This window comes from Panthera uncia (assembly GCF_023721935.1).
Source record: "Panthera uncia isolate 11264 chromosome B2 unlocalized genomic scaffold, Puncia_PCG_1.0 HiC_scaffold_24, whole genome shotgun sequence".
Classification (NCBI taxonomy): domain Eukaryota; kingdom Metazoa; phylum Chordata; class Mammalia; order Carnivora; family Felidae; genus Panthera; species Panthera uncia.
This window is the reverse complement of record NW_026057580.1, coordinates 65,008,103-65,024,349: the sequence shown is the minus strand read 5'-3', so window position 1 is coordinate 65,024,349 and position 16,247 is coordinate 65,008,103. Positions and strand designations below refer to the sequence as shown.

The 16,247-nt window shown below is 39.3% G+C and overlaps 1 protein-coding gene across 2 annotated transcripts in view; it reads left to right on the top strand.

Annotated features, from left to right (window-relative positions):
• ATG5 (autophagy related 5) overlaps window positions 1-2,399 on the top strand; it is a 128,893-nt gene extending 126,494 nt beyond the window's left edge. For both annotated transcript variants that reach the window (XM_049654086.1, XM_049654087.1), the window contains one exon: window positions 2,036-2,399. In XM_049654086.1, coding sequence (XP_049510043.1) covers window positions 2,036-2,172 — 137 coding nt within the window. In that variant the 3' untranslated portion in view covers window positions 2,173-2,399. The remainder of the gene's footprint in view (window positions 1-2,035) is intronic.
• Window positions 2,400-16,247: the final 13,848 nt, after the last annotated feature.

The window sequence follows — 16,247 nt, the reverse complement described above, 5'->3', positions numbered from 1 at the left end:
GGGTTGGTCTTTAGCCTTTCAGACACACTTATGCATATAAGTGTGCCATATTGTATTTGTTCTCACATTTAAATACCGCTTTAGGTACAATGTTTTGGATTATTGAGTTGAGACTTGTTTCTTATATTCTGTTTCAGTGTATCCAAAGGTAGCTCCGGCTTAAGGAAAAACTTTACAGATAAGGAACTCTTACACCACTGTTCTTTCATTTTTTGACTCAGTGCTAAGTAGGAGGAAGATTCTGAGAATATTAAAGTATTTCAAAGAAATATACATAAGAATATGAAAAGAATGATACCGGAAATGTTTTCAAATATTCTAAGAAAGATTTAATGCAGTAAAAATTTGGCAATCTAGAACTTACAAAGAATGAATCATTCCAGATACCTGAGGGTTTGTCCATTTGAATACCAAGAGTTTAAAATCTTAGTACTAATACGATACTTTCTATGGTATTCTGTACATTGTTTAATCCTTTATTTATAGATGATTCCCATCATTTTGAAAATTAGTCATTGTATTAACAGTAGAGATCACAGCTGTGTAAAAACACAATGCAACAAAGATTGTCAGAAAAATCAAAACAAAGCATTTTTTTAGGTGAGAAGTATTATGAGGGGATACCTTTTTCCAAAATTATTTTAAAGTATGGCAGTGATTCAAGGGTGTGTTTTGGAACTTCTACATGGTTATATTTGGGATTGATAGTGCATTTGTTAGTTTTTTCTCTTTGGCATCATTTTATCAATTCTGTGTAGTGTGTTTGTGTCTGCTCCTATTGTCAGTCTGTTGGCTGTCACCTCCCAGGACTCGTGCTGCCTCTAACAGGAAGTTTAAATACTACTTTAAAAAGGTCTCTTGTTTGAGGTGCCAGCCAAGCCATTATCACCATACATCATCAGCCCGTTTTGCCTGGACATTAGAGAACTAGGGATGAACAGAGCACAGAAGGAAAAGGAGGGAGGGTATTTCCCTCTCATATAGTTCCCTGAGTTCCCTGTTTTCCTTGTTGTCTTCTGTGTCGAGGAAGCTGAGAGCTTTAGACATTGTATTTTGGAGAGATTAAAAGAGACAAACCAAGAATTGTGCTGAAGGAGTGGCACAAAGTTTCTTGACGGTGGTTTTGTTTCACTCTCAAAAAAGGAATCTCAAAAAAAATCTCAAAAAAGGGTTTTGCTTTCTTTGTCTTCCTATTACTACCAAGGAAATGGTTCTGAGGGAATCATAAACTAACTAACAGTTTCAAGGAAACTGCTGTTTACAGGTTGTCAATACAGCATATCAGAAGCATAAAAGATATAAAATTAACCCTAAATTTGTAATAAAATTTGAATTTGAAAGAAAAGTGTGAATTGCAGCTCTCTTTCAATTAGCCAATGGGTGTTAACAGAAATCAATCAGTTTTCATGACTCTAAAACAGGACTCCTGAGTCAGACTCTTCGTTCCTTGTCTTGAAAACTGTAACTCCGTGTCTCTAAAACTTTCTGATACATATTTGAAAAACTTGATTGAAAATGAACCTACAGCTCCCATCTGTTTCATTAAACATCTTCCCAAACACCAATCTTATTCTTGATGATTTCTAGTCATATTTCTGTCTTACATGTTTCAGATATATATATTGACCTATTTCATATATCTGTCATATTTAATAACCATTTAGTACAGTTTTTAATGTGTAACTAAAATAAATTTTGGTCAGTGGGTACATTGGGCTGTTTTCTCCACAATGGTTTCGTTAACGTCAATCTTAGGTAAGCACAGTAATTAAGAAAGAATGAATACTTTCACATATAGCAACAGAATTTTTATCAGAATTCATTGCAACCCTCAGGTTTCTGTTTTGGGTGATACATATTGCAACATTTCAACTTTCTCCATGTCCACATTTCCTGCTCAGGAGACAGACCAGGTTTAACTGTTCAAGCTGTAAAATCCATTTAACTCACCCAGGACTTTCAAAAGGCAGCAGAATATTTTTTTTCTTCTGTTTTGGCCCTTCCTGATTACTGTTGGATTTCTTTCTTGGAATAGATGGGGAAAAAAAGAATCAAGTGATGATTCATGGAATTGAGCCAATGTTGGAAACACCTCTGCAGTGGCTGAGTGAACACCTGAGCTACCCAGATAATTTTCTTCATATTAGTATCATCCCGCAACCAACTGATTGAAGGATCAAGTCTATGCCTGAATGGAATTGCCCTTAAACAGGATTTACCAGAGCATGCCACCCTTCTGCTTCAGTCAGGTTTAGTGGAGGCAACCTGACCAGAAACACTGCTGCAAGCCAAACAGGAAGATGATTCCATGTCAGATAAGGGCACTCGGGCTGGTCTTACTTTGCATCACCACTGCTTTCCTCCACTGCCGTCATTAAACCTCAGCTGCGGCATGAAAGACTTCACAGGACCACTGTGAGTCTTCTGTTTTCTTGTAAAATATAATGAAGCCGAAACCTTTGGCCTAAGAAGAAAATGGAAATATGTGCCACTCGATTTGTATTTCTGATTAACAAATAAACAGGGGTATTTCCTAAGGTGACCATGATTGAACTTTAGCTTGAGGGAGTGGAAACATTGGTTTAATTTTCTAGAGAATTCGACTTAAGAAAGTAAAAGAGAAATTCTGTTATCAATAACTTGCAGTAATTTTTTGTAAAAGATCCAATTACAGTAAACCCATCTTTCCTTAATGAAAATTTCCTATGTTTACAGTGTCTATTGGTATGCAAACAATCTTGTAACTTTGATAATGAACAGTGAGAGATTTTTAAATAAAGCCTCTAAATATGTTTTGTCATTTAATAACATACAATTTTGTCGCTTTTCCAGTACTTTCTGACTCACACACAGTAGATCACTGTTTTTACTCTGTGTTACCATTCAGGCGGGTCGTCATTGGCAAGGAGTGGATGGAGGGCATAGGATAGATAACTTGTCTCAGGAGCTGTTATAGAATTTCTTGCTGCCGATTTTTAAATCTATGTGCTTTACATGCTAAAGGTATAAATGTTACCAGTTATCTTTGCTGTTTTATCACTGTAAACACTGTCAAATCATAGTATGCTAAGTATCTGTATAAGATAATTTTTCATTATTTGGAAAAAACCCAGTCCTTTCCAAGCAAGGGTTTTTCACTGGCTTCAAGTCTGATATTTCACTGTGGCCCCTGGCAGCCAGTCTTTGAAGTCTAAAGATTACCAATCTCTTGACTTAACTTTACCAAAAATATTCAGAGGTTCCTGGGGTTCTTTTTCAGCATAAGGAAGGTTTTGCTGCACTTTATTACCATGCTGCTGGGATTCTACCAGCTGAACGTACTTGTGCATTACAGTGTTTCTTGTGAGCTAGCTTGCTACCCATATTGAATGTCGACCCATTTGAATATGCTAAGAGACATAGTATCATACAATAATGATTTTAGATTCCATAATAAAAATGAATGTTCTTCTTATAAAAAATTGTGCGAATGTCAAAGTGAGATCCTGCTAGTGCTCACTGTTTCCTTTTTCCTTTTGTGATTTTCACTGATTAATAATAGCATATTTATTCACAGAGATGAAGTTAGTCAAAGAGCAGATATTCTGGAATGAAATGTATAAGGTTCAATCAAAAAGAAAAACATAGGGTACCAACGTGAGAAAATTTGACATAATTATCAATAAAATGAAAAGTGCCATTTTAGTAAAGGCAGAAAAAAATAATATTTGAGTTACTTAAGGACAAAAAACCCACTGACTTGTATTTTTTCAAAAGAGGTTGATCTGAATATGATTGTTCACATTAAAAGTGTTTATTCATCTATTCAGTTTGGGGGTTTTCCCCCTTGATGTTTTGACAGACTGAAGTGAGCTTCAGTGAACAAAAGGATCAAAATGCCAGGGAGTGCTAAGCTATGAAGAAGAAAGTGTGGTAAGAACGGTAAGCTGTAGTAGTTTTCCACAGACAAGACCAGTTTGAGGTTTCTGCAGTGGGCCCAAGTGAGCTACTGATCTTGACTTCCAGATTTGAAAGTAAATGTTATCAAGCCATTGCCCGTTGTTACTTGTTCATTAGTACACCAGCATCATAACATATTACTCTACTCTAGTCCCAGGTAAGTCAAGCCCCGGTCCCCAGAAGAAGAATACAAACAGAAATTAGTGCTGGCTTAAATATCTATTTTTGTTTCTTTTTATTTGAATATTTAAATTTTATGGTTTATTAAAAAATTAAATACAATTTTGTGTCTGTCATTATTTCCAGAAGTTGGAAATGAAATTTCTATAAAGCAAGTTACCTATTGGGGAAATTATTAAAATTTCCTTAGTCTTATGCTTGCCTGAAAGTCTCTCAAAGCAGTAAAAAATATGAGGAATAAAGGAGAACGTACGAAAGGGCCATAGATCTCTACGTGCTTGTTTCACTCACTCTTGGTAGTGACCCACCACCAAGAAAATGACAACATGTTTTTAAATTATTGGCATTATTAACTAGGAAGGTATAAATTCAGCCTAAATAAAGTAAATCATTGCTTGTCCATCATAATGTTGTTTTTCATTTGGATGACCTAAGTTCTGACCACGGATAGAGTTGAATTGACAAGCACCTTCTATATCTAGAAACCCAAAGTAGTCTGCTCATAATTAAACAGAGTTGACCTCCCAGTCTAAAGCGTGGTGATGTATAGACCATATTCCATCCAGTTGAAGGTGAACCCATAAATGCATTAAGTCCTGTTATATTGAACCCCCCCCATTCAACTGGAAACCAGGTAGGAATTGATCATTTTGCTAAGAAAACAATATACAAGATTTGATATTGAGTGATAATAACTTAAAAAAAATTTTTTTTTAATGTTTGTTTTATTGGAGACAGAGCATGAGCAGGGGCGGGGCAGAGAGAGAGGGAGACAGAATCTGAAGCAGGCTCCAGGCTCTGAGCTGTCAGCACAAAGCTGACGCGGGGCTCGAACCCATGAACCATGAGATGATGACCTGAGCCGAAGTTGGACGCTTAACCAACTGAGCCACCCAGGTGCCCCATTGAGTGATAGTAACTTTTAACTTCTAATGGTTATCTTCCCCAGAGTGTGTTTATTTTTGATAGGCTATATGAGATAACTTTTTCTTTCAATTTTCAAAAACTTGGTTTATGTGGGTCATGCCAAAGAATGACAGTCTCACTTTTTATTTATCATACTATTGATATTTAGGTCTGAGGTGAGTCGGGTTTCCTGTTAGATTATTGAAATAGAAGTGTAGAACCTTGAGGTATGATAGGAAAAAATCAAGTATGATGATATTTGTAGTCAATCCCATTCATAGTCATTGAGATGGAATCAGTCAAAATACTTCTCTGTCTCCTTTGAGTTATATCCTCCCAAGTGTTTTCTAAATATATCCCTTTCCTGGTCTGAAAGTATTAAAAATTACCCATGGGGGTCTTGGAGAGGAGAGAAGCATGGCTCTTTTTTCAGATCATTGAGGTTAAATGATAGTTTGTAATGATAAAAGTTCATTTACCATATAGCTTTATTTGATACAAGAAGCCTTTAAAGTCTCTCTTGTGAATTACAAGTTTGATTCTTTATTAGCAAAAGTAATACTACTATGGAATCTAGGAAGCACAATATAGTATAACCATGGAGTGAAAAGGGGCTCAATTTTAGATCCTTTAAGTGTGTTCATTAAGTGTTTAGGTTTTTTAATACGTGACTATTTTTGTTAACTGAGAGTATGTTAGAATGATCCACAGTGAGATACAGACAAATCTGAAGATACAGGAGTATCAGTATGCTTTGACATACCAGTTGATTGTTTTGAAAATGTTAAGTTTGGCTTTCCCTCTGTAGCATCCTCCCCCCCCCTCCCCACCCCCTCCCCACCCCCTCACTTCACAGAGATAAATAAAACACAACCAGGCTATTTCCTCTTTGTTTTCCTTGGTTCTTAGCAGTGTCTAGCACATAGTTGGTGTTTTGCAGATGTGTATGAAAAGAAGAACAAAATGAACTCAGGATTATTTAATGACACTTTAAAATCAGTGTTGTATTTTTCTGTTAAAAATACCCACTATAAAAATAGGAAGAACCGAGTCGTTTAGAAATCAACAAAGTACAGTTAGTTTGGGTTTGCATTACTGTGAAGACTTGCTTACTCAAATCAGCTACTTTCAGTAGGAACCACTGTGGATCAGATCCTTGCGTCAGTCCACATTCATTTTAGCTGCAGAGTAGACCGCAGTACATAGCTTCTGTTTCAACATCACTGTAATGGAAGCAGCCCCTAAAGCTGGAGCTATTCTCATCAAGCATCTGGGGGTATTTATTAATTTTGACCTTTTCATAAATGAGTGGTTTGCGTCTTGCTTTTGCCTCCAGTCTTTACTTCTGAAAATGTAATACATTTTTAGCAAGGAGAATGTGTTAGACCTGTGAGCAAGGTAAACAGAACACTGTTCATGAAAAGCTTTAAGAGAAATATATGAGTTTCAATCTTTTATACTGAGTGAAAGAAGATGTCTACCTACTTTATAGAGTGTTACTTAAAAAATGGTGATGTCTTTATATATATATATATATATATATATATATATATATATAATATTTGCTGTGGTTTTTGATAAATACTTGTGTGGAATCTGTTTCTCACACTAAGCATATAAACTCCACAAGAGCAGAGATCCAGTCTGTTTGGTTCAGTATTGTATTCCCAAGACCCAGCACCGTACCTGAAACAATGGACTGCACTAAATACTTGTTGAATAAAAGGAAAAAGCTGTATGACATATCTCCCTTTTAGAGTCCAAAGCACATTGACATATTAAAGGCACTGAGAAGTTGTAAGGTCATGAGAGCTATTTGATCCCAGCATCTCCCAAACTATTTTCAGTATAGGATTTTTTTCCCCAGTACCACATCATATTGAAAAGTAGCTTGAAAATGCTACGTTGAATCATTAGGTCATAATGACCCAGAGTTTATAGCAGAACCCTTATTCCTGCTCTTCTGACAACTCTATTTGAAAGAAGTTCTCAAGCTTCTGACTCCAAACAAAATATCGCCATCCTGTTCATTCCTTGCTCCAGATATGCCCCACTTTGTCAGTCTTGCTCTTAAGAACTCAGCAAGTGTATAGTGAGCATCTAAAACATGCTAAGGGATGTGCAGAGGATGCAGTAGTTTAGAATTCATAATGCCAGTCTCGAGTGGGTAGTGCACATGCTCATCAGTGCTGTAGTTTAACAGGGCACACAAAGCTAGATTCAGTAAAAGGGCTGGGAACCACAAGTCCTTTATACAAAATGTTTAAATATTGAAACTGAGGCAAATGATTAATGGAGTGGAGAAGGCTCACTTCTCAGTTCTTAGGTATGAGATAAAGAGGAATCAGATGTGAATAATTGCTCTCAGGGCACCACAATAAAGCTAGCCAAAAGAGCCATGGAGCTGAAATGTGGCATTCTAGGAAAATAATCACCAACGGCCCCAGTGGGGGTGCCGAAGGCCACACAGAGAAGGCCCGCTTCACGGGTAGGTGATACTGGTGAGTGTGTGTGGCAGGCACTTCTGATTTCTATGGGGGTACTGTGCTTGTTTGGGATGGGATAGCCATCTTTTTGGGCTGTCTAGTGGACATTTCCCAGATAACAAGTTATGTTGCTGAAAGTTTACATCCATTAACTTAGACATTGATATTTTTGTTACTCAGAACTGTTGGTTTTTAGCTTTCTTTTCCAGAGAAAGCAACTCAGTGACCTATTAACTCTATCTGATCCACTTTGTGCCGGCCTAGGGAAAAATTTCATCCCCTGACTGCTGGCCTTTTTCTGGGTATGCCAACTCAACCACACCTCCCTTAAGAATTTGGTCATTCCTAGTGCCTATATTTCTGTAGCTCCTTCTGTCATGGTTTTGAAATGAATTACCATGTAATATAAAATACCAATTTATCCTGATACCTGATCTCCTGTGATGATGCTAGTATTCACATGTGACAGGGAAAGTTAATGGTGACTTCTGAGGGTATCAACTGGAGCCAACTTTAGATGAGGGATAACCATGTTGGGTGTGTGTGTGTGTGTGTGTGTGTGTGCGCACGCACATGGACACACATGTGCCGTGCACATGAATGTACATGTACATGCATAAAGATCATGGGCGAGTAAATCAGATAAAGGCTAAGTTAACTTTTGAACTGCACCATGCTTGAAACAATAGAGTAAAACAATGGAAATGCCAGATAAATTGTGATTAGCAGTAGTCCAACTCAGATGTATGGTAGTCCTACTTCTTTCTAGGGAGAACAGAGCCCATACATTATTAAATGTTTAAGAAGAACGTTTAGGACATCTCGGTACAACCAGCTCTTAATTGCTAATTCTGTATTAAGTGTTGTAGTCTCCCAGATTTTATAGAACTCCGCATGATTCATTCATTATTCAAACATTTTTCGAGCAGTTAGAGCTGTGGATATTCTGGGAGGAACAAGACACGGTCTCTGACCCTAAGGAAGCTCTGTGAGACGAGAGAAGAGAAAGATCATTACAGAGCATAATAGTTGGAAATTGCAGGAAGAAAAGTACAAGCACTGAGAAAATAGGGCTGAGAAAACGATTTACTTTGAGCTAACTAGATGGTATCTCACATGACCTCTCAGAAACATTTGGCAGTTATTGATCACACCTTCATTCTTGAAACACTTTCTTCATTGGACACCACACCCTCCTGGTTTTCCTCCTTCCTCAGTCCCTTTCTCGGTTTTCTTTGATGATTCTTCTTGACCCCTAAATATTGAAATATCTTGGGCTTTGGTCCTCTTCTGTAGCCACATTCAATACATGAGCTCATCCCATGGCTTTTGACACCATCTAGATGTTATCTGCAATATTAACTTCTCCCATGAGCTCCATACCCATAACACCAAACCACCTGCTTGACACCCATCTTGCATGTCTAATATACAATTCAAATCTTATTCGGTCAAAGCAGAACTTCTGACTTTCCCCTCAAACCTGCACCTCTCCCACTCTTTCCCATCTCAATAAACACAACCCAAAAGCCTATATTTTTACTTCCTCCCTGCTCCTCACACACAGCTAGCTATCAGCAAGTCCTGATGCATCTACCTTAAAATATATACTGAATATTACTTCTTATCGCTTCCATCATTACCAGCTAAGTCTAAGTAAGCATTTTTTTTCACTTGGACTACTGCAGTAGCCTTCCGTGTGGTCTCTCTGCTTCCGTTCTTGCTCTCTTCAAAATACAGTGACCTTCCGAAAACATGAGTGACATCATGGCTATTCCTTGATCAGAATGTTTCAGTGTCTTTCTGTGCCGCACAAAATAGATGTAAAATCCTTACCAAATTCTGCTTGACCTGGTCCCTGCTTCTGACCTCATCACTCTGCCTTTGCTACTTTATTATGCCCACACCAGCCTCCGTGCCCATCTTGTCCTTTGAATATGCCAAGATCATTCCTCTAGGCAGTCCACACTATACATGGCTATGTAGTTAACAGTTTTTGAATGTTTACAATGTCTCAGGGACTGTTTTTCAAGCATTAGCTCATTTAATTTCAAAGCTATATGAGATACTTACTGATAGTATCCCCATGGGGAAACTGAGGCATGGGACAGTTAAGTAACTTCACTAACATTATGAGGTGAGTGACAGAGCCAGGATTTAAATCCAGCAGAATGGGCTCAGGGTCCACTTCCTGCAGAAGCTTTGGCTTACTTTTGGTCTCACAACAGAATGTTGATCTTCGTAACTCTTAACAGTGCCTGACATCACAGGATCTTATTAAATATGAGTTGAATGCCTAAGTTTCTGTAGTAACCATCTGAGTGGTTTATGAAAAGCTTCATTGAAGAAGACTTTTTAGCTGGAGCTTGAATAAATTAAGGGGCACCTGGGTGGCTCGGTTAAGTGTCCAACTCGATTTTGGCTCAGGTCATGAATCTCCCGGATGGTGTTTGAGCCCCAAGCCAGGCTCCGTGCTAACAGGATGGAGCCTGCTTGGGAGTCTCTCTCTCCCCCATTCTCTCTCTGCCCCTCCCCCACTTGTGCTGTCTCTCTCTCTCTCTCTCTCTCTCTCTCTCACACACACACACACAAGAAATATATAAAAATTGGGAAGAGAGGGAAGGAAAATGAGTGACAGTGAGCCAGGTGGAATAAAAGCTCAGAGAAAATGGCTAATTGGGCAGGAACCTGTCACTTGCAGGAAAAAGGGAAAGATAAAACAGGAAAGATATGTTCTGCTCTGACAAAATTAATTTCTTTACCGTTTATTTATTTTTGAGACAGAGCATGAACAGGGGAGGGTCAGAGAGAGAGGGAGACACAGAATCTGAAACAGGCTCCAAGCTGTCAGCATAGAGCCCAACGCAGGGCTCAAATTCACAGACCGCAAGATCATGACCTGAGCCAAAGTCAGGTGCTTAACTGACTGAGCCACCCAGGCGCCCCCCTGCTGTGACAAAATTAAAGAAAGCCTTGCATACCATGCAAAGGAGATGAGGCAGGGTCTTTTTGTTGCGTTTGTTTGTTTGTTTTATTTTGTTTTGGCGTGCAGTAAGAGCCACTGAATATTTTTAGGAGTTAGATCATACATTCAGAGCAACATTTTGAAGTTTTGGTGCTGGTGGAAGTGTGTAGGGAGGTTTAGAACAGGCTGGGTCTGGGGACCAGTGAGAGAAAGCTGCTATGATCAAGTCACTAACATGTCTTGACTATCACAGTAGCCTCAGAAATGGAGTTCCTACATCTACTCTTGCCCCTTCAATTCCTTTCTTCATCTGGCAGCCAGAAAGATCATTCAAAACATTAGCTCTGGCCCTGTGATATTGTGATTTATAATAAGAAATATGTTTGGCCTTCCTCCTCATTCCTGGCACAGAGCTCCTAAAACCCTTGGAATTTTTCAAGTGATGAGAGCCATAAAGGTGTCTTTTGTTATATGAGGTGACCACACCTAAGGATGGGGGCTGGTTGCCAAGAGAACCAACCATGTGATTAGAGGATTGGAACTTTCAGCCCCACCTCCCTTAACTTCCAGGGTGGGAAGAGGGGCTGGAGATTCAATCAACTGCCAGTGGCTTAGTCAGTAATGGCTATGTAGTAAAGCCTCCATAAAAACCCAAAATGATGAGGTTCGGAGAGCTTCCACATTGGTAAATTAATGGAGATTGGGGGAGAGAGATGCCCCTTCCCACACACCTTGTCCCATGCATCTCTCATATTTGCCTATTCCTGAGTTATATTATTTCATAATAACTGGTAATGTAGTTAGTAAAATGTTTCCCTGAGTTCTGTGAGCTGCTTTAGCAAATTTATTGAACCCAATGAGGAGGGGGTCATGGGAACTTCCCATCTACAGCTGGTTGGTCAGAAAAACAGGTGACAACCTGGCCTTATGATTGGCATCTGAAGTCAGGGTATGGGGGCAGTCTTGTGGGAGTAAACCCTTAACCTGTGGAATATGATGCTATCTGACGCAGTGCGGATAGTCTCAGAATTAAGTTGACTTACAGGACATCCTGTTGGTGTCCAGAGAGTTGCTTCTTGGTGATGTGGATAAAAAACCCTCACCCAACACCACCACATTGGAATTGGTGCCAGAACCATTTCAGACTCATTTTCTCCTCTGTTTGAAATTCTTAAACGGTTTCCTATTGTCTTTAGGGTACTCCAAAAGCCTTACCATGAGGCAGGCTTTGCAAGATCTGACTTCTCCCCACTAGATTAATTCCCAGTAATCTTCTTCTTCATGATCCAACCATACTATACCTCTTTCAGATCCTGAAAAGCATGAAACTCTTATTACACACTCTTGCCTCAACTATTTCCCCTTCCTCAAATGTCTCCCCTGTCCTATCACCATTTGCTTGCTAATTCCTACTCAACTTCTAAGGACTTTTCTTTCCAACTGACCAGAATTTTCCTAGTAGGGTTGCCAGACGTAGCAGATAAAAATACAAGATGCCTAGTTAAAATTGAATTTCAGATAAACAAATTATTTTTAGCATAAGTATATACCATGCAATATTTGGGGCATAGTTATAATAAAAAAAGAATTTGTTGTTTATCTGAAATTCAACTTTAACTCAATGTCCTGTATTTTATGTGGTAACCCTATTCTCTAAACTAGATATAGTTAGGGGCGCCTGGGTGGCTCAGTTGGTTTTGGGCATCCGACTCATGATCTCACGGTTCGTGAGTTCAAGCCCTGCATCAGGCTCTGTGCTGACAGCTCAGAGCCTGAAGCCTGCTTCGGATTCTATGTCTCCCTCTGCCCCTCCCCCACTAACCCTCTGTCTCTGTCTCTCAAAAACAAATAAATGTTTAAAAAATAAATAAACTAGATTTGATTATGTAGTATTCCCCCTTATCCATGGGGTATACGTTCCAAGAGCCCCAGTGGATGCCTGAAACTGTAGATAGTACCAAACCCTATATATACTGTTTTTCCTATACATACATACCTATGATAAAGCTTAATTTATAAAGTAGGCACAATAAGAGATTAGCAATAATTATAGTCAAATAGAACAATTTTAACAATATTCTGTAATAAAAAGTTATGTGAATATGGTCTTTCTCCATCTCTCAAAATATCTTAATATACTGTACCTACCCTTCTTGTGATGACAGGAAGATGATAAAATGTCTACATGGTGAGATGAAGTGAGGACAATGATACAGGCATTGTGATGTAGTGTTAGGCTACTATTGTCCTTCTGAAGATAGATCAAAAGGAGGATTGGGTGCCTGGGTGGCTCAGTCGTTAAGCATCTGACTTTGGCTCAGGTCATGATCTCATGGTTCATGGGTTCGAGTCCCATATAGAGTGAGCTTGAGTCATGCTTCAGGTGAACACAAGCCCTGCTTCAGGTGAACCCTGCTCCTTTCTCTCCCTTTCTCTCTCTCTCTCTCTCTCTCTCTCTCTCTCTCTCCTTGCCTCTTGCTCACTTGTGACCTCTCTCTCTCAACAACAACAACAACAAAATAAATAAATAAATAAGAGGGTTATCTGCTTCTGGACCACAGTTGACCACAGGTAACTGAAATCATGGAAAGGGAAACTGTGGATAAGGGATTGATTACTGTACCCTTTCCTGGCTCTTTGGTATTTCTCTCACTTGTATTACTTGCTCCATATCGATGTTACCTGGTGGACTGTAAGTGCCATGAGGTCAGGAATGTATCTGCTTTACTGCACAGTGCAATGGCATGTTATAGGCTCTCAATAAATGTTAAATGAATGAAAACAAGACTATTGGAGTGCTAAAGAGGTCAGTGCTGAAGACACTGTCTGGGAAGTTTGCTGCATGGAGATGAGCTTTGAAGCAGGAGGGAGTTGGGGGAAAGAACACACAGCAAAGGTATAGGGTTAGAAAGAGAAGAGATGCCCTTGGGCTAGGCTGAGAGAAATGCACCTGCTTGAGTGGCAAAAGGAGGATGGAGGACAGATGCTGGAGACAACGGTACTAAAGAAAGAATTCATACACTACAGAGGGATCCAGGGAGGTAACCAAGGCCAGGCCTATGGATTTGGCAGTTAAATATTCGGGGCCTTCGGGAGAACTGATTCAGGTCTGACTGCCCTCTGGTTGCAGACTGCTCTTGACAAATTTAGTGATGGGGAAGAAAAGATTGTAGCTGAGCTGTTAGCATGGTGAAAACGTGTGTTTATGTTTTATGCATAAGGGAGACCTCTGTGTCATCGGTGAAGGGGAAGGAAGCAGTGGAAAAAGTGGTCATCCTGGCGGAAGGGGTAATAGATGGTCTAGGAAGACGTGAAGGACATGGATTCAGAAAAGAGGAAGGATGTTCTCACAAGTAGGAGGAAGGAGGGAACAATGACTATTACAGTCTTTTCTGATAAGTCTGACTCTCTGGTCTCAAAAGAGTAATTTGTCTTCACTGTTGAAGATTATATAGAGTGTTCACTACAGAATATAACCTGAATTTGGACATCATTAAGGTTTCTTCACCCAGAGCTTCTCAAACTTTAACAGGATCATGATCACCAGCTGGGACTCTTGTTTAAATGCAGATTGTAATGCATGTGAGACTCTGCATTTCCAGCAAACACCCAGGGGATGCTATTGCTGCTGTCCTCAGACCTTCCATCTTTGTTTCCTTGTTTCTGTGAAAGCTTTTTTTTTTTTTTTTAATGGTAGGTGAATGTAAGTGTTTTATATCTGGCTATTCCTGATATCTATCCCAGAGAAATTGAACATCCTTTCTCCTGAAGTTGGCTGAAATGTGATTGAAATACTTCTTCTCACGAATGTTTTCTAGTTTTAAATGATTCGCTGTGCTTATGTGTATCTCAAACATGAATTCCCTCAAAACTAAGAAAGGACTTATCTTTGGAATTTGAAACCATATTGCTTTGGAATGTGAGAAAACAGAAATTTGCTTAAAAGTACAAAGTGATGTTGGTAAAATACCTATCTATGGTAAATTATCGATCAATTATTTATTTGAGGGATCTATTATGTGTTGATTCAAAGGGAAGTGTTCTGCAGATGTTTTTAGGGTATTAGTTTGATCAGTGGTTGAGATGATTTAAATGCTTACGCTTAACAGAGTAATGCTTTTTAACAGAAAACCACAATATAATACAAGTGTGCTATTTACAAAGTAACTATAGGATTTTTTACTTTTATTTATTTTTTGAGAGAGAGTGTGTGAGCAGAGGTGGGGGAGAGAGAGAGAGAGAGAGAGAGAGAGAGAGAGAGAGAGAGAGAGAGAATTCCTCTGCCAGCGCAGAGCCCAATGAGGGGCTTGAATTCATGAACCATGAGATCATGCCCTGAGCCAAAACCGAGTCGGACACTTAACTGATTGAGCCACCCAGGCGCCCTGTAAGATTTATTTTTAAAATTAATTCCTAGTTTAAAATAAATTAACTATGAGGAACGCTGCCCTTTTTCAATCCATTCATGTACTACCACGTCATGTAAAGCTTCAGTGGAAGAGGATGTTAAAAGTGAGACCTTGTCAGGCAGAACAGCCTGCCTATCACCTGACATGTGATATGATAGATCCTGCAGAAAGCAAAAGGCTCAGAGATAATTCAAGCATATATCAGAAAAAGAGATTATTGTAACCTATAGCCAAAACTCAAAATTTCTTCCTCTGGAATCATTTTCTTTAAAGTTCTTTTTTAGTTTTGAATACATTGAACATGTACAAAATTCAGAAGGTTCCAAGAATGTCCAGTGAAAGTCTCTCCTCCCTCTTGTGTGTCCTTCACAGAACTCCCCTCTGTTCACCATTTTCTTGTGAGGCATTTATAACATCTGTGTGTGATACACATCTCCCACATACAGTAGAGTGACATACTACAGTCACTGTTCTGTAATTCCTTTTTTATGTATTTGGAGACTGTTTTATACAACTATACACAGTCTGCTCTATTATTAATAGGTGCATAATTGGGTATGCGTTTCCATAATGTTCCCCAAATTTGAGTCTTTTCATAAACAAGGTTATATGCAAGTTAATATATTGAGCATTTAGGACCACTAAGGAGGAGTGTCCAAAGATGCCTATGGGGACATCCAATATCCCTCTACACTATCTCCTCCCATTCCCCGAGTCCATATTGAAAGTTTGAAACCCCTGCTAACTCCAGCCATTCCCCACAGTGCTATGAGCCCCTGCCGGCTGCAACAAGATGCTAGACAGAGCAAGGAGAAGATGGCATTCACTCCTGCTTGTCCACAAACCTACCAGTTAATACCATCAAGACAGGCTTCAAGGAACTAAGCTTACACCCTAGCACTTAAATGTCTGTGGATGAACATTAGAACCATTCAAAACCAGTGCTAACATCCGCATGTTTGACAGAGGCCCTCTGCTGATGCAAACACAATCATCACCACGTACAAAAATGCAAATCTACTAGGCACCTGGGAGACCTCACTTGACAACAGTGGTTCTAGAGGGTGCACGTGGAGTTCTAGCAGGACCATCCTTGTCCATGTATCTAGTCACTCATCTATTCCCCACGACCCCAGGATCACGACATGAGCCAAAATCAAGAGTCAGACGCTCAACCGACTGAGCCACCCAGGCGTCCCGCTACAGGATTCTTTTTAACTGTTTAGACTGTATTTCTGTCTCTGTGCTTAGTCATATTGGCCAAAACTGGAAATAACAGAATTTTTCAAGAGAAACCAAGATTGAGTAGCATTGCAAAACCAGTTCCTATCACAGATTTTCAGACCCATGGGACTTTATAAT